The sequence below is a fragment of the Scatophagus argus genome, chromosome 6 (genome assembly GCF_020382885.2).
Source record: "Scatophagus argus isolate fScaArg1 chromosome 6, fScaArg1.pri, whole genome shotgun sequence".
NCBI lineage: Eukaryota > Metazoa > Chordata > Actinopteri > Scatophagidae > Scatophagus > Scatophagus argus.
In genome coordinates, this window is record NC_058498.1 from 1,385,344 (window position 1) to 1,408,797 (window position 23,454).

The 23,454-nt window shown below is 45.2% G+C and overlaps 2 protein-coding genes across 5 annotated transcripts; one reads left to right on the top strand and one right to left on the bottom strand.

Moving 5' to 3' along the window:
• Positions 1-545: 545 nt before the first annotated feature.
• On the bottom strand, positions 546-9,036 carry med16 (mediator complex subunit 16). Of its 3 annotated transcripts, none has more exons than XM_046391013.1 (16): positions 8,894-9,036; positions 7,028-7,212; positions 6,764-6,871; positions 6,051-6,220; positions 5,615-5,896; positions 5,379-5,528; positions 5,157-5,262; positions 4,921-5,076; positions 4,192-4,415; positions 3,756-3,962; positions 3,240-3,450; positions 3,021-3,154; positions 2,627-2,819; positions 2,173-2,389; positions 1,111-1,194; positions 546-801 (listed from the first exon to the last, which is right to left on the bottom strand). In XM_046391013.1, exons 2-16 carry the CDS (start codon positions 7,164-7,166, stop codon positions 675-677), a joined length of 2,508 nt encoding a protein of 835 aa, XP_046246969.1. In that variant the 5' UTR covers positions 7,167-7,212; positions 8,894-9,036; the 3' UTR covers positions 546-674. The 3 variants fall into 3 exon arrangements, with proteins under 3 accessions (XP_046246969.1, XP_046246968.1, XP_046246967.1); XM_046391012.1 differs by lacking the exon at positions 8,894-9,036 and adding an exon at positions 8,453-8,591; XM_046391011.1 differs by lacking the exon at positions 8,894-9,036 and adding an exon at positions 7,597-7,789.
• On the top strand, positions 8,684-23,417 carry tmem259 (transmembrane protein 259). 2 transcript variants are annotated; one of them, XM_046391015.1, is made up of 12 exons: positions 8,684-8,822; positions 10,371-10,750; positions 12,446-12,760; positions 12,929-13,115; positions 14,498-14,608; positions 14,707-14,829; positions 16,108-16,208; positions 16,478-16,535; positions 16,822-16,905; positions 17,507-17,639; positions 17,882-17,981; positions 20,382-23,417. In XM_046391015.1, exons 2-12 carry the CDS (start codon positions 10,532-10,534, stop codon positions 21,102-21,104), a joined length of 2,154 nt encoding a protein of 717 aa, XP_046246971.1. In that variant the 5' UTR covers positions 8,684-8,822; positions 10,371-10,531; the 3' UTR covers positions 21,105-23,417. The 2 variants fall into 2 exon arrangements, with proteins under 2 accessions (XP_046246971.1, XP_046246972.1); XM_046391016.1 differs by having other exon boundaries at positions 12,929-13,061.
• The last annotated feature ends 37 nt before the right edge of the window (positions 23,418-23,454 follow it).

Here is a 23,454-nt window from a genome sequence, read left to right on the forward strand (position 1 = left end):
TAAGGTTCTGGTAATAATCAATAAGAGCACTGAGGTCCTGTAATCAGGAGCAGAGATGGAAATTAAACTAATGGTGGGTGAAATGTCCTTAACCATTAAGTAAGTGCAGATCCAGCAGAAGGACAGACAGATTGAAAAGGTTCAAAAGCTGTCCTCTGATAGTTTTAAACAGAATGGAAGGCCAGAGACTGACCTGTAGTTAAGGTGGGCTTTGTTAGGCAGAGGCTTCACCTCAGCAGCCTTAAAGCTTGTGACAGCACACCCTTAAACTGTCTGTCCATAGGAGAGTCCAGGAGACAGGTAGCTGCTTCTGAAGTCAAAAACCAGTTCAGGGAATGTCTCGAGAGAGAGAGAGGGAGTCTCAGAATAGACTCAGACAGAGAGATGGTCTCAAAAAAGAACTGAGACTAGCTGGGACCTACAGGACGATGTGAGCGCCTGATCCTGCACAGCAGGCCTGAGAACAGGAAGTGATTTTGTCTTATCTGTTTTAGTACAGAAATAATCAAGTCGTGAGCTGTAATGCCATAAATACCAAGCACAGGTCACAGCAGCAGAGCTTTTATTTTGAAAGTTTAATTACAAAATGACATACAAAACAAACTTTATTTACAAAAGGACAAAACCGACTGGCTGGCAGACACCATGAAGGTGAGTGTGATGCGTTCAGGTGTTCAGGTCAGTGTCGGAGGGATCCTCCTCCACAGACCTCCACACAGACAGTTTTTGATCCAGCGCTGCTCCCACTGCTTCATGGCGTTTGTCTTGTTGGGAGAACGAAGCATCGTCATGCAGCCGCACCTGAACACACAGAACATTTAAAGGTTCCTTTGAAGGTTCTACATGTTCCTCAGTACACTGATAACATATTTTAATAATCAAGCCTTTAGCAGATTTGTCTCTTGATTATTTATTTAATCCCCAATAGCTTTTTGAAATGGTTTGATTTGGTTGATCTGTTGCTATTATCCATATGAAGCTTCTGAACAACGCTGGCGCTGGGGGAGAATAACTGGTCATTACACATGATGTGCTGCTGATGTGTGTGAGGCTTCAGTCTCATCAACACGCCAGCAGACTCTGCTGTGACATCACTTCCTGTGGACTCACCTGGTGCAGGCCTTGCTCTCCTCAGTGGGACAAACCCCCATATGAAGACAACGCAGGTTATCCATCCTCTGAGAGCTGGGACTCCTGTGCGCACGCGCACGCACACACACACACACACACACACACACACAGACACACACACACACACACGTCAGACTGCAGTTCACCTGTACATTTTGTTCAAACTGTCAAATGTGCAGCTTCTTCAGAGGAAAGTGATTATTTCTTTTTACATAATCATATCTGTAACAGCTTTGAAAATATTGAAATTCAGTCTGAGAAAAATGACAGTGGAAGTCAATGAGGAGAATCACGAGAATCTCAGCGACTGCGGACGCTACACGAATGATATGCGGCACATCGTGTTCCTCCTGAACACCTGCGATTCTTACACAAAAGTGAGAGCGCCACCATGTGGAGAGTAACAGCCTGCTTTACTTTTTTGGTATTCAAAAATTTGTATGCAAGTATGTTTTTGATAATTCATGTAACTTTCAATCAATTTACCAACTCCTGTAGCTCGGGCCTTGAACACATGAAGAACAGAACGTCTGAACGCATCATCCAACCAAAGTCATCATGCAAATCACGGAAACCAAATTCAGAGGACTGATGTGATCTGCTACACTGCAGCTGTTCTGCAGTTCTCACACCAAACATATTGCAGACGGAGGTTCGACATGATCTTATGATTATGGGAGCTATAAATGTGCTCCCTTTTTAATTCTTGTCAGATGATCTGCTGCTGAGTCAAAATGTGCTTCATTCAGGTCAATCAGGCTGGTGTTCAGTGAACGTTTCTATCAGCGTTCTAACGTTTACTACTGAACAAAAAGCTCGCAGGTCATCAGTGTGATCCGCCATCTTTCGCTACTGTTTACTTGGGGTTACAGCCTCCCTGATGACGCATCCTTGATTTCAGTGGTCCCACTCAGAACGGGTGGAAACGCAGACTGGTTAGTTAGACGGTAACAAGGTTCAAGGAATTCTGACCTGAACCAGTTCAAGACCCAGAGCCTAGTGGATGGAAAAGGTTCATCGGTGAGTCCAGGTGTGTACTACCTGGTGAATACTTCCAGCGGGGTGGTGGCGCCCACTCCAGGCAGAGACAAAGTTTTTCCAAACTGCAGCCTGAGGGGGTGTTTCCCCTGCAGCTTGACGATGATGCCGTCATTAACCGGGAGCCAGTCCATACTGGGAACAAGCAGCTGGCTGGGCAGCAGGCAGCACTCATCTATAAGGCTCTCATCAGGTTCCTGAGGGGGGCCATCGTCCCGAGCTGAGAAACAGTGAGTCAGTTAATCAGAGAACATCTGCAATAGAACAATTAGAGTGACACCAGCCTTTACATCCCCACAGCACTGCAGTTTTAGATCAGCACAGACAGACATGTTCCTGTCGGTATCGCCAGTCACAGCGGGGTAGATCTTTGTAAAGCTCAGGAGCTCAGGAGAAACTCCACACGGTTCAGTCCACTCAGAGCAGATCAGTTCCATAACAATAAAACATTTCTTACAGCAGAGCCACAGCTTGGTGAGCAGTCTGAACAGCAGCTGCATGCTGTCCTGGTTGTCTGACATGGCGGTGAAGGTGGGCAGGCAGCCAGGCTTCAGTAGACCCCAGATCCTGATCATCACCAACATCTCCCTCAGCATCCCCAGAGACGCCCCGTCTCTCATGAAGCCGAACCCCGGCCGGACCATAGAGCCCTGCAGGAGGGGAGAACACCACGTCAGGCCTGCTTGGTTTGTTGCGGTCTTACTGACTTGTCTGACGTCAGGTTCTGCTGTCGCACCTGTTTTCCCTTCTTATGAGGTGTTTTTGTGGCTGTTCTGTTTTATCATTCACATGGAGGAACACCTATTCGTTTTCATTACCTGGAACTCATTAGCTTTGTTTCCTTCGCTCACCTGGTTGGGCAGGTTGGCTAGCAGGTAGAGGACAAAGTCTCCAACCCACTGGATGAGCTGCTGGAGGGACTGAAGCGGGGGGCCGTCCAGGACAAACTCCTCCGTCTTCAGGTTGATCATCACTTTGTCAATATCTGAGCAAACACACAGTTATCAGCTGTCACCTCCTCTCTTGGACCTGTTCTTCAGGTATCTCACCTGCGCCTCGGGATATCTCACCTGTGTCGGTGTTCTTGGCACAGATCTCGGTCAGTCTGTCACCTGGACTCTTGTCGGGTGTGTTGAGGACGTGCGGCCTCAGCAAAGACTTTAAGGTGGAGCTGATAGCAATCAGCAGCAGTTTGGCGTGAAAATCGCAGGCTCGAGCCGCCGTCGCCGTGGAGAGTTTACAGAGAGACGCCTTCACCGCCACAATACGCGTCGCCAGAACCTGAAAAAACTGCAGCTGTGAACACTGTAAACAGCTGAAATGTCTAAAGCTGTTAGATGTGAAATGCTGAAGAGCAGTTACATGTAACGTTATTAACGTCAGGTGGAGGCGTCGTGTCTGAGTGGACCCTGAATAGTCAGTGGTACTGTGTAATTCCTGGATAATAAATGTTGCCTATACACACTGGAAGTAGCTGAACAGTTCAGTGTGAGATTAAAGTTGAAGCACCACAGTTAGTTAAAGTGTGTCTGATCTGATCTTCTGATCTCCTGCCTCCTTGCCTTCTCCCATCATGCCTTGCTGACCTGCTGCAGTGCCTGGTTCTGCCTCATGTACTCCTCGTGCAGCTTCTCCACCAGGTTGTGGACCATGGTGGGCTGCACATGCAGCAGGACGTCCCACCAGTCGTAGCCCGTCACCATGCAGTACTCCAGCAGGAACAGCAGGTGGCGCAGAGTCGTGTTCATCTCCAGCACCTGACCCATAGACGGAGACACCCGCAGCATGTGGAGCTAAAGGGGATGCAGCAAGCGAGCTCAGATTAGATCTTTTCTGCAGAGGCTTAATCCATGCTGTGCATCCTGGGAATGAGACTCAACAGTCAACTATCCTTCTCCAGAATGGTGGACAACGCACACTTCTAGCATGTCATAAGTGGCAGCTGAGAGGGATTATTTATATGAGTCTTTCTTTCTTCAGTTTCTTTTACATAAACTCCTGCCTATTATGCTGATCCCTCACCTTGCCGTGGTTGTCGACTCCGGCCAGAGCCAGTGAGGTCCAGGAGAACTGCAGGGCCTTGAAGTGCAGGGCGGGGCCTGCGGTTCTTTGACGTTTGATGGCAGACTCGTCTCCGGGTCTCTGACCTGAGGAGGTGGACGAGGAGCCGTAAAAGACCCCCATCGTGTGGAGGGAGAGACGGTGGAGGATCTGAATACTGCCATCGTGGAACGCCAGAGCCAGGCCTGAACACACAAGAGAATCGGTACTCAGGCGGAGAGGCTGCAGGCGAGGCAGCTTTAAATGTGTTCCAGGACCAAAGGTGTTTAGAAACTCTTTATAAAGGGAGTTTTCACAACCTGACATCCCAAAACCTTTTCTTAGTGACGGTTCTTTTTTAACTGATCTGTAAACCATTAACTTAATTTATTAACCACTAATAAAGCCATTAAATATATGATATATGACTGAAAATCTATGCGGTGCAGTTAATTTGAAAATGGTGCCTCGTCTTTGACTGATGTTATAAATATAAGGAGTCACATCTCAATCAAAGTACAGACGACAGGATCTATCTCCAGAAAAGCACGTTCAGAGCTCTGCGTGTTCTCCGCAGGTCCTCCTCTTGGCTGCTCATAGCCCCAACCTCCTCCAACAAAAAATGTTTCCCAGAGAAGAAATGTGTATGGCTGATAACAAAATAAAGACTGGTCCAGGTCCAGCGGGTAAGACAGACAAATATCTCCTCACCGAGTCCAGGGCAGAACTTGGTGTCTGACGCCACCTTCAGGTCGGTGTTGGAGATGGAGATGGGCAGTTTGGGCAGAGCTACAGCCGACACTCGCTCCAGATCGCTGGTGGTCGTCAGGATCCTCCACTTCAGGATGGTTGGCTGCTTTTCCCCGACTGGACACAAACAGGAAGTGACAAGTCAACCACCTCCTCCTCAGCAGTTTGAAGCAGTTTAAGCAGTTCATGTTTCTTACCCACTGGTGATCGGTGCTGGAAGATGTTATTGACAGGAAGTCCCTCCTTCCTCAGAGACCAACACTCCACGATGCTGCCACTCTGATTGGACGCACACAGCAGAACCTGCAACACACATACACACACAGGTTCTGTCAGGTTCTGAGGTTCTGTTTGACCAACTCGCTCTGATGACCTGTTCTTCATGGGCTACTGTTCTCAGACCTGGTTCTAATGGTTACCTGTTCAGAGTTCTCCCTGGTGAGGAACTTGAGGTGGGTGACTGCGGGGTATTTTTCTCTCCTCAGGGGGTCTGTGGTGCAGCGCAGGAACAGGGACGGTAACAGTTCAGTGTCGATGCGACACTTCTCGCTCACCACACTGACCACCACCTGAACACAAACAACATGTTAACTTCACCGTGATGGTGGAACCATAAGGGTAAGACATGATAGTCGGGTGTTCTTCAGGCTCTGACCTTGTAGAACTGGACCGGAGACGAGCTGCTGCCGTCTGTCGCTGCCACCACGATGTTCCCTCCTCCGGTGAAGGCGATGTCGGCTAACGCCACTCGTCCTCGCAGCCGGCAGAGACTCTCGCTGGCCGTCAGCAGAGCGCCGCCCGGCTTCAACAATGACACGGTGACCAAACCGCTCACCGTCACCGCCAACCAGCCTTCCATCGGCTTCCCACCGAACAGAGTCAGAGACGGAGAGAACTTCACCCGAGAAAACTTCTCACCGAAGTTAGTGGAACCCGACTGAACCAAGAAAAAACAAGAAAACGTGATTTGTCTTTTTACTGTCGGAGAGCTTACAGGTGAATAGATGACATACACTTTTATTCTCCACAGTTGTATAACATGCTTTACATTCAACATATCTGCCATGTGTCCGTTTATCAGTCAGTGTTACCATCTCAACGTGCAGGGCAAGCTTGACCCCGTTGTGCAGCCAGCTCAAAGCTACGATCGGATCTCCATCCAAAGAGCTGGACAGGATGCTCTCCCAGCTGTTCACCAGGTGATCTGACATCGACCAACATTTAATCTGACCGTCACCGTCTGCAGACAGCAGCCTCGAACCTCAACACGCAAACAAACACATTATTTCATACACAAACATGTTTATGAATACACAAACTGAAGCACAGATGAGCTCCTGTAAAGTTTCCTTCTGCAATCATGGAGCAGAGTGGATGTTCTCAGACTTCAGAGGTTTTCAGTGTCTCTGACATGTTCTGCATCCAAATGTGTGCAATTGTTCTAAGACAAAAGTCTGGTTTTCTGTTTTGTTAGTTTCAGTTCAGGTGAACCCCAAAGCACTTTTGGTACAATGAAAAGTCTTTTAGATGAGATTATCTTAAACATTACATTATTAATTGAATTTAAGAGGTGTAATGGTTTTAGTGAAGTAAAATAATAACAATGGTAATGAGAATAATAATCCTTATAACAGCTTTTAAAACAATGTTACAAAATGCTTTAAATGTGAAAAGCTATTTAAAACAAATTAGCCAAAAGTAAATAAATTTCAGTCAGTAAAAGTACAGAGAATTAAATAGAATAATGAAATAAAATAAAACATGATGAAACTGGAAAAATAATATAAAATAAAGTTCAGCTCACCTGATTGGTCCCACTCCAGACAGGAAATGACCTCTGTGTGTCCAGAGTTGATGGAGTAGACATCCCAGGGGTGCTCAGTGTCGATGATGTGGATCATATGACTAACATCTAAAACAAACAAACACACAGTTCAGTTCACCTTTTCTCCCTTTGAATGAATACGTTCAGGTCGTTCAGTTATTTAAGTGGAAAGGGCCGCAGGTGTGTGTGTGTGTGTGTGTGTGGGGGGGGGGGGGTGGACGTGTTTGGGCTGCAGGTGTTGACCTTTGTCATCATCCTCATTCTTCAGGTCTGTGGTGAAGGCCACCAGGTTTCTGCAGGACCAGGAGCAGACCAGAGGGATGGAGGGACAGTGAGTACTCTTTGGCCGTTTCTCCCACTCGCACACGTACGCTAACTCCATGATTCAACCACAGAAGAAGAAAGCAGAGGCCAGGAGGACCCCTCAGCTGAAAACACACAGACACCAGTGAACGAGGGTTCTTAATAAATTATAGACCTTATATAATGCCTTTATAACATTGAACATTAAATAACCTAAATACATATAAAGTTTAATATGAGTAAAACGCTGTTAACGCGTTAATGACCCGGTCATAATAATACTGTAATATCTGTACTATAAAGGGGGACATCTTGAGATGGGCTGTAGTTCCAATCTAAACATCATGATTAAAACAGGCAGCTCGATACAGAAGGTGTCCGCCGAACTGAGACAGACATCACTGAGAAGACTTCAGTTAAGAAATGAAAGTTTACTAGTCGTTTGTAACAATGTTAAGATGTAATAGTTAAAATGTGGAATTGTCAGTTAGCCGCTAATGTTAGCTTACCTTGCTTTGTTTTCAGCTCCAGTGACCCAGATAGAATATAGTCCGTTTTCTTGACAAATGATGAACTACAACCGTTAAAACGAATAACATAAAATGAATCGTTGAAGTCAGTTTAAGCTCAACATTACATGAAACCACGAATGTTTGGTAGTGTACGAACAAACCTTTCACCGTTCATTCAGTATAACAACTATTAGGACCCTAAAGGTTACAGAGCTGTCTCTGTATATGCCTACCCGTAAAATATTTACTAAAACTGTTTCAACTTTGATCTGACAATGAATCTGTCTCTGACTTCTTTTGTAAACCTTCTGTTACACCTTGTGGTAATATGTGCAGCCACTGTGGCAAGTGTATAGTTTGCGTTTATCCGACATGGCACCTTTGGACAGCCTTCTCTACACATTTAAGTCGAACGTTTATTTCTTTCCTTAATCAGGTCTTCCAGGTGCATCGGTTGCGGTGTACGTTTAGTGCTCGGAATAAATTCTCAACAATATATTTTGTTTTATCTATAAACCATTTTTGACAGGAAAATATAGTATATACATATAAAATCCGAACAGAGTTCTGGTCTGTACTAAATTTGACGCATCCAGTGACCACCAGACCTTACTATTTGAAGTAATGACAACATATTCGAGAGTGATATATCAACCGAGGTCTCATTCTTTTTGAGTTTTTGCTCATTCTTGGTAATGAGAGAGTGATGAGACTGGTGGATGAAGCGGAGGGCGGAAATACGAATCTGAGGATACCGTTTTAAAAAAGCAGAAGGCACCTGGCAGACATAATTCGGGGACACGGCATTGTGCTGTGTAGGACCCGTATTTCCACTGAGGCTTTGGTTCCGTACCGTTAACAGCAGCCGTCAGTCTCCTGTTAGCTTCGGTTAGCCCATGTTGTATCAGATGAACTGAAACTCAGAGTTCATCTTGAACCTCTTGCATGATCAAACGGAGTATTTGACCCTCTCCGGGTCTGCTGGATTAAACTGAAATGGCAACACGCACAGTGTAAGCTAAATGCTAGCTAGCACCCAGGCTCTCCTACTGTTTAAGTAGCATTAGCTGCTAGCTCCTTTGGCGTTAACTATGTAATCTCCGCCTAGTTCGCTAAAGGAAATTGCTAACAGTGCTAAGGAGGCAGCTGTTGCGTTTGTGAGCTCTGATGAAAACACGGTGGAGAAAACCTTAACATGGACACAACTGCGGAGTAAATAACAGGTAAGCCATCTAAATGCTAATCCAAAGCTAGTATTAGCTGTAGGTAGAAGAGATACGAAATGTTAACTCACCTGGAGGACGTTTGTCTGCTGAACCAGAGGAGACAACAGGCCTCAAAACAACTAGGACAGCCAACATTTACTCTTCTGCTGCTACAAACGTATACATCCATACAAATGCATGCACTGGTATAAATACGTACAGTAATACATATACACGTCAAACCAAAGAAAAACATACGTCAAATGTTTAGTATGAAGAATCTTCACTTTGCTGTCACAGAGGATAAATAAAACCAGTACATGCTTACATCAAAGCTGCAACGATTAGTCAGTCGAGCTATGAGTCGACATAATAATCCTATGCAGCAATAATGTTGAGTTGTTTTTCAAATAAAAATGTTAAATATTCTATATTTCCAGCTTCTTAAACCAGTGAATCCGATGCTGTTTTCAGTCATAACAAAATATTTCTGACAGAAAACTGAATGTTTGAGGCTTTTGGAGTGTTGGTCAGATGTCGCAGAGGATTCTGAGGAAATGATCAGCTAAATGGCTGAACTTTTGCTACACGTGCTTAAAGAATTTTTTTCTTGATTATCAAAGTATTCTCTCATAGGACTAATAAGGGTTGGAATTTATTCACATCCATACCTTGTAATAAATGTAGAGTTCGTGCTGATCCATAGAAGAAAATGGAGCTCTAACGCCATGAATGTATTTAAAGCTGCAGTTCACAGTAATTTTCATTACTGATTGATCTTCTGCTTACTTTTTGAATTAATCAGTCAGTCATTTCTTTATGATATGTGCCTGTTTCCCTCTGCCCAGAGTGACGTGTGCTTGTTGTTTAGTACCAAACTCAGAAGATTTTCAGTTTCTTGTGTAAATACTTCAAATGAGTTCTTGTCTAAATATGGCTGTTTATTACATTCAGTGGTGAAGTTTTTCTGTGTGTGAGTGTGTGAGACAGTCAGTTTTTCTCATTGGCTTCAGGTACAGCTTGTAAGATAACAGACCAGTTAACCTACAGCTGTACACCAGAGGCTCTCGACCTTTTCCACTCGCTGCCTCTTGCTTCGATAAACTGATTATCAGTATTGGTGTTCTCTTTGCTCTATTGCTCTCTTTGATTACTAATTATCAGCGTCGGCTCTGAAAAAAAAATCAGATGTTGATGCTTACTTTTAACTGCACACTTTTAAACTTGCTACCTAAATAAATCTCTCCTTAATACAAACAGCATTGACCTGGTTAGACTGAACTGTGAGTGTTTTTAGTTACTGACTGATTTTCAGTATCAGACTGTTAATTCAGAGGCCAGAGAAGGTCAAACTCTACAGTAAGAATATAAACATCCCACCGCAGTTTGTGTGGACTGACGTGGTTTTGTCAGGTGACTGTTGTTGAACTCTTCTGGTTTAATTAGGTGACACAACAGCAGCAGAAACCGTGACACAACAATAAGGGACTTCATTAATCAAGGTTTCATTTACAGTTTGAGGTCAATTCTTGAAAAGCTCTCATTGGTAAACTTTCTGTCCAACAGTTTCAGCTGTGTGAAGAAGTCCAGCCCATCAGCAGTCAGCTCATTGTAGAAACCTTCATCATCTGATCTGAGGTCAGACATTTACCTTCACTCAGCCATGCTGACCTAGAATCAGCTGTTAGTTTGTGCAGTGTGAGCTGAGTAATCCAGAGACAGAGATCATGTCTGAGAACCAGGCCAACAACAACAATGTTCCTCTGAACAACAACAACAACAACATGGGACCCAACAGGATCCGAAACCCTAACATGAACCAGAACCCTCTCATCAACGTCCGAGATCGCCTCTTCCACGCCCTCTTCTTCAAGATGGCTGTTACATACGCCCGACTTTTCCCGCCGTCCTGCAGGAGAGTGTTTGAGTTCTTCGTGCTGCTTAAGGTGAGAAAATGTCTTGGGAAGAAGTTACCTGACGTGCTGGAAACCCAGCAGCTTGTTTGGTTAAATATACTTGATTGTTGGCTTAGCTGCAGGGTAAAGTTTTCTGTCCACCAGAGCTGGTCTCGGCCATTCTGGACCGTGTGTCTGATTCCTCCAGGAGCGACGCAGTGCGTTTCAGAAGCAGCTCTCTGCTTTGCTTCACTAATGTTATGTGTGTAATCTGTATTTGACAGAAGTCACGTCGAGTTGCACGGAGCGAATTGAGCCAGACAGGAGGTCAGACGCAAGAACGATACCGAGAACCCAATCACTTTTCCAAATAAGACACCCTCTGCAGATTTTCAATTGTTTGTCGATAATAAACACAATTTAAACAGACAAGAAGAAACAGTTTAACAGTGTAGCTCACTTACCCACCTTACAAGCACAATACAACAAAATCCGACAGGCAAAACACTCAACTTCTGTAGCTCTCTTCGTTTCGGATATGGGGCCGTTCAGAGGATGGAACAAAACCAGGTCTCTGACACTTAAACTTTTTAAATTCTGTTTGCTGTGAAACAGCATCAGTGCTCTCAAATAAATGATGAAACCGTGAGAAGAAGAGTCGCTCACACTCATCAGTCAAAATGCGATGCAACATCCTGTAAGAGATCTGAAAACACTCTTCCACGTTCACTGCTGCCACTTCCTCTCATGTACAGCTTTAGCTTTGATTTTTTCAAGGAAGATTTCCTCTGTGTGAGTGACAAAAAGTGAAAATGCACCTCATTTCAGTGCTAATCTGGACAATTTAAGTCTGTGTGGAAAACAACGACAGAATGTTCCTATAAATTAAGCAGGTGTGTCTAATCTGAAGGAATAAGGATTAAAATGGCCACAGTTTGTGTTGCTCCATCAGATTAACAGCAGTCACACCTCCAGGCTTTTCTCAGTAAACATTCAACATTTAAACCGACTTCAGCCTGACGTGTCTTCTGTACAACAGGAAACAAATCCCATGTGGGAATGGCGGCCCTCGCCACCATGAAAACTACCATAGTAGTAGGACTTTGTTTATGCTGTCAAGTTACTCTCAGTTCTCCAATAGAAATAAGAACACAAAACAAGGACAAAAAAGCAACAATGAACCACAACATAAAATGTTTGGAAAGAGTCAAGCAGTTAATCTGTAACCAGACTACAGCAGTTGATGGGAGAATAAAAATAAATACTTTCAGGACTCGACCGTAAATTTGATCAGTTTCTGCTTGGTATGGTGGTTTTGGGTTCTAATTTAAAATCTGTGGTGTTTGTTGTGACAGAACTCCACTGAAGACCACTCATAGCTAATCATCTCTCATAAACACGTCTTTGTGAAACCCTGACAGGTTTTCACCGGCTCTTCTGTGCTATAGAAGAATGCAGATAGTTGTGACATCAGTGCTACGTGACCAGAGAAAACAGAAACGGGGCTGTGGTGCAGACAGACAACCTGTCACAGCCAGAATGCACCGGCAGCAGTGAGATCCTACGAGCTCTTTGGTTTTGGCTCGTCTGTTTTGAAACAGGAAGTGGTAACAGCTGACGAGTGAGCTCTGACTGCAGGCAAAATGGAGGGAATGCTGTTCTCATACATAACCCACTTTGTAATGATAAAAAGGTAATTGAAAGTTTCTCCTTAACTCCTCTCTGTTCCTCTGTGCTCCTGATCAGGCGCTCTTCGTCCTCTTCATCCTCGCCTACATCCACATCGCCTTCTCCCGATCGCCCATCAACTGCCTGGAAGTGGTGAGAGAACGCTGGCCCCGTGACGGCATCCTGCGGGTGGAGATCCAGAGGAACTCCAGCCGAGCCTCCGTCTTCCTGCAGTACTATGACTCCACGGGCCTCCAGGAGGAGCTGGAGGCTGAGGAGGGGGGAGGAGGAGGAGCAGCAGGAGTGCCGGGGCTTAGCCTGGCAGCACTGCAGGAAGAAGAGGAGGATGAGGAGGAGATGACCGTGGAGATGTTTGACAACAGCTCGGTGCAGGTGAGCAGAGATGTGACAGGTTTGGTTCTCTCAGGAGTTGGCAGGAGTCAGCAGCTCCTGTAATATGGTGGAAATGAAAACGGGTTCTTGTAGTTCTTCACTTACTTCATGTGGTTCAGTAGTTCCTGGAACTTCTCGGTGTCCTCCGCATGTCTGTTTCTGCTGCAGTTTGAGCTGGACATCGAGCCTCGCCTGAAGCCGGCTCTGATTGGACGAGGTGTCGGAGGAGCTGGAGGTGGAGGTGCAGCAGCAGGAGGCGTTAACGATAGCCAGGATGTGTCCTTCAGCCAGACCACTAAAGGTATGCAGCCACTGCAGGACTCAGTGTCTGAGCTGGAGATGATGACCAGAGCAGGTAAACCCTCCTCTTCCTTCTCCTCCTCGTCATCCTTCCCCTCCCTCTCTCTTCCTTCCTTTCATTATCCTCTCACCTCCTCATCTCCTCCTCCTCCTCCCACCTCCTCCTCCAGGACAGAAAGTTTATCAAACACTGAATATGATTAGATTTATTATTGATCACAGTAAACTGAATCTGTTGTTCTTCAAAACCACACATTTGAAGTTGTCACTGAGATTCAGTTTTTTTTTTCTTCAAAATATTTTAACATGTTTCTTCATTTGACTTAGAAAATAATCAGTAGATTAACAAACAGCCCTGAAGCCTTTCTGAAATGTTAAATGTGTTTAACCCGATTAAGTTTTACACTTTTTTGCACCTTTTTGTTAAGAGCTGAGATTCTCCTTCAGGCCAGCTGGTGGCAGCAGAGTCGCCTTTAACCAGAGTGAGGAGATACAAACATGTGGCCTAACTTACTGGTTTAAACACATGAACATAATGTACTTTTTGACCAACCCAGCAATAAAAAAATAATTAAGCCAGTTATGATGATAAATTTGATTTTAGAACCCAGTAAGTGCATCAAATCAGTCTTTTAGTTTCAGTTGTAGAACATGATGAACTAAGAGCACAACAGTGACGGGCATCGCAGCTTATGAGCTGTAAATGAGCATGAGCTGGCATTCAGATTGATTTTGTTAAAGCTCTGAGTCTCACTGTAGCTGCTGTGCTAATGTTAGTTAACATTTTGTAACGGTCGTGTTGATTTTCAACACACACCTCACACCTCACTCTTTACTTACTCAGTCAACTTAATTCATCCGTGTAGGTGTGGTCATGTAGCATTTGAACTCATTAATAATACTTGAGTAGTATTCCACGTTTAAACCCAGTAGTGATGCTGCAGCACTCGTGGTTCTTTACTGTCTCCTGAATGTCTGACAGAAAGGACAAATTTTGATTTGAATCAGTCCTCTTGTTTCACTTGTACTAAATAAAAAACAACCTCAGGTGTGTGTTTATGCCTGTTTTCCTCTGTGTTTTACTTGTTACTGCAGCGACTTGAATGCTGCCAAAGCACATGTGACCTATACTCAGTGGAGCACCTGAACACACCTGTGTTTTGCAGGCCGACGCTGCTAACATGCTAACGTGCTGCTTGCGCTGTTTCAGCTCTGTGTTAACTTCTTTCTCTGAAAAATGTTATAAAGTGACCAGCATCAGTTCTGTCTGTACTGACTGCTGTCTGTTGGTGTCGGTTGTTTGATGTCTATAGATGTGTGTTGACTTCTGCGTGTTATTTCTTGTTGATGTGTATCTGTCATGTGTTGTTGGTTGATGACTGTCTGTTGACTGTCTGTCTGTAGAATAAAGTCTGTTGTTGTTGTTGTTGTTGTCAGTGTGGCCTCAGGAGGAGTACATCGTGGAGTATTCCCTGGAATATGGCTTCCTGCGTCTGTCTCAGAGCACCAGGCAGAGGCTCAACATCCCTGTCATGGTGGTCACTCTGGGTGAGACACTAACGCACCTGTTTGTCTCACAGGCACATGACTTCAGCACTTGACCGCGTCACAGTCACAGGACCTTAACTGTGTGTGTGTGTGTTCAGATCCCACGAAGGACGAGTGTTTTGGTGATGGCTTCAGTCGCTTCCTGCTGGATGAGTTTCTGGGCTATGACGACATCCTGATGTCCAGTGTGAAGGCGCTCGCTGAGAATGAGGAGAACAAAGGTAGAGAACCCGAGCTCCTCTGATCCCCTGCACAGACTTAAGGTTACAGCAACGTGAGATTTTCGTGGTGTACAGTATTACACAAATATTGTTCTCATTATAATCAATATTACGGGAAAGTAACACCAAAATTATCTTCAAAGGAATTGTTACGGCAATTTCATTTCTGCATGTAGTGAGTTAAGCAAAGGAAAACACAACAAATCCAGAAGATAGCCTGCACCAAAATGTTTTAATCTCTATAGAGAGGAGGCAACACACAGACCCACATGGCAGTAAGCAGTTCAGAGCTGTGGCCCCCCTGGTTGAAGACTTCATCTCATTTTATACTTTCTGATGTGTCTCTGGTTCTTTGTTTGGAGCTTCAAAGACATTCCTTCACAGGTTGAAGGACAAACAGACAGGATGCATTAACTGTTAGCACCCCAATTCAGGTTTATCTCTTGTGAGATGAAGATCTCTTCCTGCCCTCTGCTTTACCCAGGATATTATTTATAACGGGGCTATAGCAGTCAGTTCACCAGGTCATTACTTGGTCACTATAACACTACATAACTAAAGTTACAGATTAACTACATTAAGTATGAAGTAAAAGTAAACATTATGTCTGTTTTTGGCAAACTTTGTACTTCTAGACATACGAAGTCCCGTCCAACCCGAGGTTTCAGCTGACCGATGTATACGAGCAGTGAGTTTCACAAGCTCTTTTGGCATTTGGTCTAATAAGGAAACAAACAAACTCACAGATTGTCCAGAAAGGAAATTTTCTTACACCTGTTTTCCTTTCTAAACAGAAAAATCCAGCCGCACACCTTCTGAACTCAGACCAGCTGAACTGCCTCTGTAACTCTTTGTAAATCACACTTTATAGACGAGACATAAACAAAATAAAACTCACTAAAACCATCTTGCTTTTGGTGAGTTTTATTTCACCTCTGGTTTGGTCAAATTAAATCTGTTCACAGAGTAAAATGTGAAAATATTCCTGCTCTTTAAGCTGTTTTCTCCCGCTGCTGATGTGGATGTCCGCCTCTTGGACTGCTTCCCAGTGTGGTCCTGGTCTGGTGTCCAGCTCTGTTCGCTGGGAGGCTGCAGGCACAATTCAGTGAGCTATGGGCCCACTAGCTCCACGGCGAGCTGCTGTAGCTGCAGAATAACTTATACTTTGCTCCTTAACCTGGCACTGAATGGAGCGTATTACTGCAGTTAGCCGTCAGTGTTGGTATTCTGAGCCATGAGTCATTGGCAAGTTGTTGATGTCAGTGCGGTTCTCTGCAGGGTTCCTCAGAAACGTGGTGTCTGGAGAACATTATCGCTTCGTCAGCATGTGGATGGCCAGAACCTCCTACCTGGCTGCCTTCGTCATCATGGTCATATTCGTAAGTAATTACGTTCCAGTCGACACGTTTTGCAGGAACTGAAGCCATGATGGATGACATTAATCTTTTTGAGGCATGAAACTTAAAAGTTTAGACTTTTATAGAAAGATCTGACATGTCTGAGTTAGTGTGACAGTAAGAGTTAATGTTTCAGAAGAAAGAGCAGAGGAACTTCAAAGGGAGAAAAATAAGATTAAAGTCGAATCAGATGACTTTGAAGGGTGAAAGGTGATGTGTTCAGTGTCTGCTTGTTGTTTTATGTTTTTCAGACTCTGTCGGTCTCCATGCTGCTCAGATACTCTCACCACCAGATCTTCGTCTTCATCGGTCAGTTTCCAGACCGTTTTCATGTCCTCTACACCAGTCCAGTTTAGTCTGGTCAGCCCACCTGCTTTAGTCAGTCTAAGTCAGTTTACTGTTTAATACACGTTTAAAGGATGTGAAAACATCTTCTGGTACATGAACAGAGTACATCATCTGAAGGTGGCTCTGCTCCTGATCACTCAGTTTGTTTCTGTCAGTGACTTTGGCTCTGAACAGACAAGTTTATATTTAGATGAGCTCTCCAGCCGTAGAGCTGTGTGTTGATCTGGTCTTGGTCTGTCCCCCTCAGTGGATCTTCTTCAGATGCTGGAGATGAACATGACAATTGCCTTCCCAGCAGCCCCTCTGCTCACCGTCATCCTGGCCCTCGTTGGTAAGTGTACATTCTGGAATCTGCTTCAAACTGTTCACACAGTCTGGATCTGAAACTGATCCAGGTCAGGATTCTCTTTAAATCCAGGACATCCAGTTAATCCAGTTAAATCAGGCTTAGGATTCAGAGAGGTGGCAAGTGATGCCTTCTGAAACATCTCTGATTGGTCCAGCGTTAAGAGAGTTGAGTCAGGAGTCAAGACTGACAAGTCCTAAAGTCAACACAAGACCAGACCAGGCTCGAATTGAGTGTTAACTTTTCATTTTCAAGACTTTCATGTTCCAAGTCAAACAGTCCCATGTCTAAACTGAGTAGCCCAAAGTCAAGACAGTCAGAACCAACAAACCACCAGTCGAGATTCAGCACAAGAAGTCTCATGACATTTTCCAATTAGAGCAGGTCTAGACCAAACTCTTTAAACTGATTTTTAGAGAGACCCTACAAAACCCAGGTCACTCAAGACCGGACAAGTGTCAGACCCAGACAGTCTAAGTCCAGACTTGGACACTTCAAGTCTCAAGTCCAGACGAGTTGTTTGGAGCCTTATGAGTAAAGAGTTATATCCAAATGTAACCTGCTGATGTCACTTCCTGTTTGTCAGGCATGGAGGCTATCATGTCAGAATTCTTCAACGACACGACGACGGCCTTCTACATCATCCTCATCGTCTGGTTAGCTGATCAATACGACGCCATCTGCTGCCACACCAACACCAGCAAACGTCATTGGCTGAGGTGCGTCACATGACCATCAACACTGGCTCACTCTATTAAAAACCACACCCACGGGCACCACAAAGCATTTAACAAACCCCTTAATCTTTAACCTAATGAGAAATGAAGACTCTTTTAAGGTCTGGTTTAGGAGCTTTCTCGTCCTTAAAGCCATCACCTCAAAGAGGTAAACAGAGATAAAAGTGATGTATGCAGCAGCTAGTTTGTGTCTTTTGAACATGAATCTGTCTGTGTTTTCTCAGGTTCTTCTATCTGTACCACTTTGCCTTCTACGCGTATCACTACCGCTTCAATGGTCAGTACAGCAGTCTGGCCCTGGTCACCTCCTGGCTCTTCATCCAGGTCAGAACCACCACCTACTCCATCATCTTCTCACTGAGCGAGTGACACTGTGCTTTCATTTTAAAATAAGAGCACTGGAAGTCCAGATAACTTCATCAGATAAACAAATCAAATCTCAAAGAACCAAATCACAACCTACCAGAATCAGAATCAGAATTCCTTTATTTATCCCTGAAGGGAAATTCTTATTCTTACAGACATTGCACATGCAGTATTCCCGACCAAGAAAGGTGAAAAGTGAGGGGTATAAAAATAGGATAAACAAAAACTAAAATCTCAAAGTACAGGTATTTACAATGTGTTCAATTTTTTTAAGAAAATTTAAAAATACAGGTATGTACATGTGTAAAAAACCAATATATACATTGTATATATAAAGTGAGTGAGTGTGTCCGTCACAGTGCTGAGTTTAGCAGTTTGATGGCGACAGGCAGGAATGATTTCCTGTGTCGCTCTGTGGTGCATCATGGGAGTCAGAGTCTGTGGCTGAACGAGCTCCTGTAGCTGATCAGCACATTGTGGAGAGGGTGAGAGGGAAAGTCCAGTATAGTTCTTATTTTGGACAACATCCTCCTCTCAGACACCACTGTCAGAGAGTCCAGTTCCTCTCCCACAACATGGTGGCCTTCTTAATGATTCTGTTGAGTCTGTTAGTGTCCCTCACCCTCAGGCAGCTGCCCCAGCAGGCAGCAGCATATGTGATGGCACTGGACACCACCGACTCATAGAACATCCTCAGCATCGTCCTGCAGATGTTGAAGGACCTCAGCCGCCTCAGAAAGTAGAGGCGGCTCTGGCCCTTTCTGTAGACCGTGTCCACGTTCTTGCACCAGTCTAGTTTGTGGTCTAAGTACACAGTGGCCCCTTTGATGTTGATAGGGGTCACTGGAGCCTTAGTCCTCCTCAGGTCCACCACCAGTTCCTTGGTCTTTGTCACATTGAGCGGTAGGTGGTTTTTCCCGCTCCATGTGACAAAGTTGTCCACTACCGTCCTGTACTCTCTCTCATCCCCCCCAGTGATACACCCAACCACTGCAGAGTCATCAGAAAATTTCTGAAGATGGCAGGACTCTGTGCAGTGCGTAAAGTCTGTGGTGTAGATCGTGAAGAGGAAGGGAGAGAGGACAGTCCCCTGTGGAGCCCCGGTGTTGCTGATCACTTCATCTGACAGGCAGCACTTCAGGCGTACATACTGCGGTCTGCCCGTCAGATAGTCTGCGATCCAGGACACCAGTGGGGCGTCCACCAGCATCGCTGTCAGCTTCTCAGCCAGCAGAGCCGGCCTGATGGTGTCAAATGCACTCGAGAAATCAAAGAACGTGATTCTCACAGTGCTTGCCGGCTTGTCCAGGTGGGTGTACAAGCCGGCAAGCACTGTGAGAATCACGTTCTTTGATTTCTCGAGTGCATTGAGGGGCAGCAACAGCCCTGGAAACCTGTATACTGCTCAGAAAGCACACAGATACCACAGGTAAACGGGGTCGGGTCTTTGGTAACAGGTGGGAGCATCGCGGTTGGCTGTGAGGGGAGACATAGAAGGGCTCAGCGGTTTAGAAAGCTGTGGTTCACCGCTTCTGGAGAGATGATCAGAAAATGGATGTCTGTAATTGATTGCTTTCTGGTTTTATTTACATTTTACCAACTTTTTTTGGTATCGTGATTATATCTGAATTAAAATTGATGAGATCATTTTAGCCAGTCAACAACGTGTTAGTCTGCGTTAGTTAATGAGTTGTTCAAAGGTCAGGGCCTCGTTTATCTCTAGAAGTGTACATGTGCACAAGACACTGTGAACTACGAGCTGAAGTCCGACGACGGCCTCAGCCTGCGTCTGAGAAGAATATCAATAAAATCTGTCTTCAGTTCACTGGTTCACCATCTGTGTCACAGTGTGTCACAATCCAAACACTTCTGTCTTCAAGGTCTTTTCTGTACCAACATCTGTTGTTCGAAAAAGTCTGGCAAACCCAAATCCGGTCAAAGAGCGTCCACATGAAGTCGCTTCAATTTAAAAACTCATCTTTTTGTCTCAGTTGTTGTTTGACCGCTTCTGTTTGAGAAAAGGAAGAATTTAAACTGTTTTCGTGTGCTTTCACTGTGGATTTTCATGAAAATGCATTTAGAAGATGTGGAAGGATCTTCACTTACAGCTGATCCTGGATCATTGATGCTGGTTTTTAATGAATTCAGGAAAGTTGAGGAGTCTGACTGAGCTGCATTTGCATCATGCAAAGTACAATCAGATTATCAGATCACGAAAGGGAAGCGACAAAAAAGTAAAAGTGGGTTTTTCAGATTTCAGTCCAGGAAGTCGTTTAATCGGGGTCACATCAGTGGTGTCATGCTGTGGTTTAACTGCTTTTAGACTAAACTCACTAACGTTCTGCTCTTCTTCTTCAGCACTCCATGATCTACTTCTTCCACCACTATGAGCTTCCTGCCATCCTGCAGCAGATCAGGATCCAGGAGATGCTGCTGCAGAACCAGCAGGCGGGTCAGGCCAACCAGACGGCCCTGCAGGACAACCTCAACAACAACCACAGTGCTGCTGCTGCTGCTGCTGCTACCGCCCCTCCTCCTCCAGGACCTGGACCTGGACCTGCCAACACTACCCAACTAGGACCCAACGTCACCCAGTCTGGCCCTCAGGCTGACCCCCAGCCCCCCTCCAACTCTCCAGCAGCAGCAGCAGCAGCAGGAGGTGGAGGGGAGGTGAGATCGGAGCTGAACTGGGTCGCACAGACAGCCGCCATCATCACCGAAGCTCTGTCCACCTCCAACCCGCCGCCTCCCTCCACTGACCCCATCCACGACGTCGGTGGGCAAGGAGGGTCAGGAGGTCAGGTCTCATCAGAGGTCAATGTGGTAGCTGAGCTCTGGATGGGAGGAGGAAGAGGAAGTGAAGAAGATCCAAATGGCGCTTCACTGGAGATTAAAACAACAGCAGGAGCAAGCGATCCTGCACCCAGCCCTCCAATCAGAGAGCTGCGACTGGCGGAGGCGAGGCCCTCCGAGGCCACACCCCCACAGACAGACTGCCCCCCCCCACAGATTCCAGGTACAGACTGGGACTGCAGAGCACCACAGCAGCCGCAGAGCTCCTCACAGGGCCCCTCCCTCTAGTCCAGGTGTGGTGTGGCTGACCTCATCTCACCTGTCTAACACGGTGCCTCAGTCTGTCAGCTGACCAGGCTGATCCATCGGTCACTGTTTAGCGATCGGGCTGATCAGGGAGGACTTGATTCACCTTTCTACATTTTTATTTTAATTACTTCCCTGATTCATTGGTTAGTTCCCAACCCGAGGCTCTGGACCCCACAAGTGGTCACGAGATGATGCTGAGGGGTCTTAAGATTTTTGAACAGAACAGGAAATGGTTCTGCCTCAAAGTGACTGTCACTTCCTCAGGCCCCTAAAAAGTCTTCAAATTCGACTCCTCAGAGCAGGTTCGAAACCAGTTCAGTTCAGGAGACTCGGCATGATGTCTTCAGGCGTCCAAATGTCCAAACCCCAACGAGATTCAGTTTACTGTGATAGAAACCAAACCACAAAACGACCATCGTTCAATGGTCACAATACTTACTGATTAGATTCTCGCAGGCCTCGCAGTTACGTCGTCGTGTCTCCTCGTCACTTCATATTATTTTTATCTGTTTGGTCTGAAATGTCAGAAACCGTGTGTTTCAGGTTTGACTTCAAATAGTTTGTTTTATCCAGTGCTGAAAAATTATTAACCTGCTGTCACATGAGGAAAGTTTGAAGTCCTTTGTCATATTTGGTATTTTTGCTTGTAACATAACCAGCTACGTCTTTACTTCTAAAAATAAACAGAAATAATAAAACTCCTCGTTCACATGACGAGATGCAGCACATGTAAGTCAGATGATGTGAAGTGAACCTGCAGAGTCTAATCCATCACAGTCTTCAGATCTCTGCAGGTCCTTCTGACAGCAGCAGATCAGTCCAGCATCACCTGAGGCTGCGACTCGGCTGACCTTCTGTATGTAACCTGACGATCAGCCTCATGCATCAACCTCCTCTGTGCAATAAGCCTCCATTAAATCACATCAGCAAGCCACTTCCAGTGTGTGTGTTCGTCACCACGAACACACACTGTGCTGCTGACACACTCACTACAGCACCAAATGGGGGTTCATCCGCCACTGAAAATAGTCCCTGCCTAATGCCCTGTTTCCTCCTGTTTGTTTAATAAAAACTGCAATGAGCAGCAGTTGGAGGACGTCACTGAAGCCGTCGTGAGTCTTTGGCCTGTGGGGTTGGAGCTGAGAGATGCAGACAGGAAGTCAGACGGTGCTGAGAGGAGGGCTAATGTTGGGGAAAATCACCAGACTGATCCTTTAAACTAAGCTGAACACTTTAGCATCTTACTTTAAACACTGAAAGTGGTTTGAAAATCTGCAGGAAGTGAACATGTGCTGATCGACCCTGATTCTGACAGACTGAAGCACAAACTGTGAACTGTGTTGATTTCCATCTGCTTTTATTTTGAAGAAAAAGACTCTTTGAGAACAGGAAGTTGTTTTAGAGTGTCGTGGCATGGCGGTCGGACTGATCAATCTGGTGGATCAGGACTTCCTGTTGGAACGGATGCCTTATCAATAGTCCTCAGACTGTCTGTGGACACTTCAGAGACGTCAGCAGCGGAGCGAGCTAATCGGTTGTGCAATATGCTGTGTCACGCTTCAGGCTCCGCCTCCCAGGGGGCGTGGCCTGTGACTGGGATGACTTAACATTAGTGACAAAACGAGACACCTTCAGGCGCTTGTCATCATGTCGCACCTGCACAACTCAAATCTGTTTCCTGCTGTGGTGTCTGGGAAGGACGGGAGTTTTTCTAAATGGATTTATTGATGAATCTACCTAAACATCCAACAGATTTTTTTATTAAATATCCAACACAATGCCAAGACTTTAACATAATGATATCAATACAACAGCTCTCGCTGTGTCAAAAACAATTTCCATAAAAAAATTGGCGTCTCATATTTATTTAATTTTTTGTTTTTGGCCCAGGAAGAAGCTTGAATCAAAGAAGACGATTCAGTTATGTTTGATTAGTAATCAAATGAATGACAGAATTTGTTTAACCTGATGTACAGCACCTGATCACTGAGGAGTCACCTGAATGCACCGTGGGCAGGCAGACAGATGCCTTCTCATCTCTTCCTTCCTTTGGGCTTTTTTTGTTTTCCCAGATCTCTGATTTGATGTCACGGAGGGGGCGGAGCCTGAAGTGTGACATCTGCATCAGACTGTGGGGTTTGGGGGGATTTTGGATATTTTTGTTTTTCTTCGTGCCTCTGCTGGATGACTGTAGCCTCGTTAGTTGATCTGAAGCCTGAAACTCATCAAACTGTATTTAACTGTCCAGTAAAACCAGTAAAACCAGTGCACAGCAACCCGTTTGCACATGAAGCGTGTGAATGTCTGACTTATTATGAGCTCCTATTAA

Bases quoted from the DNA above. Each gene is read 5' to 3' on its own strand.
- med16 (XM_046391013.1), bottom strand. From the start codon at position 7,166: ATGGAGTTAGCGTACGTGTGCGAGTGGGAGAAACGGCCAAAGAGTACT. The intron at 3,451-3,755 runs GTCAGCAAGGCA...CAGTTTTTTCAG, and splicing joins AGAACCAGGCACTGCAGCAG to GTTCTGGCGACGCGTATTGT. The intron at 802-1,110 runs GTGAGTCCACAG...CTGTGTGTTCAG, and splicing joins GAGAGCAAGGCCTGCACCAG to GTGCGGCTGCATGACGATGC.
- tmem259 (XM_046391015.1), top strand. From the start codon at position 10,532: ATGTCTGAGAACCAGGCCAACAACAACAATGTTCCTCTGAACAACAAC. The intron at 12,761-12,928 runs GTGAGCAGAGAT...TTTCTGCTGCAG, and splicing joins TTGACAACAGCTCGGTGCAG to TTTGAGCTGGACATCGAGCC. The intron at 17,640-17,881 runs GTGCGTCACATG...GTGTTTTCTCAG, and splicing joins AGCAAACGTCATTGGCTGAG to GTTCTTCTATCTGTACCACT.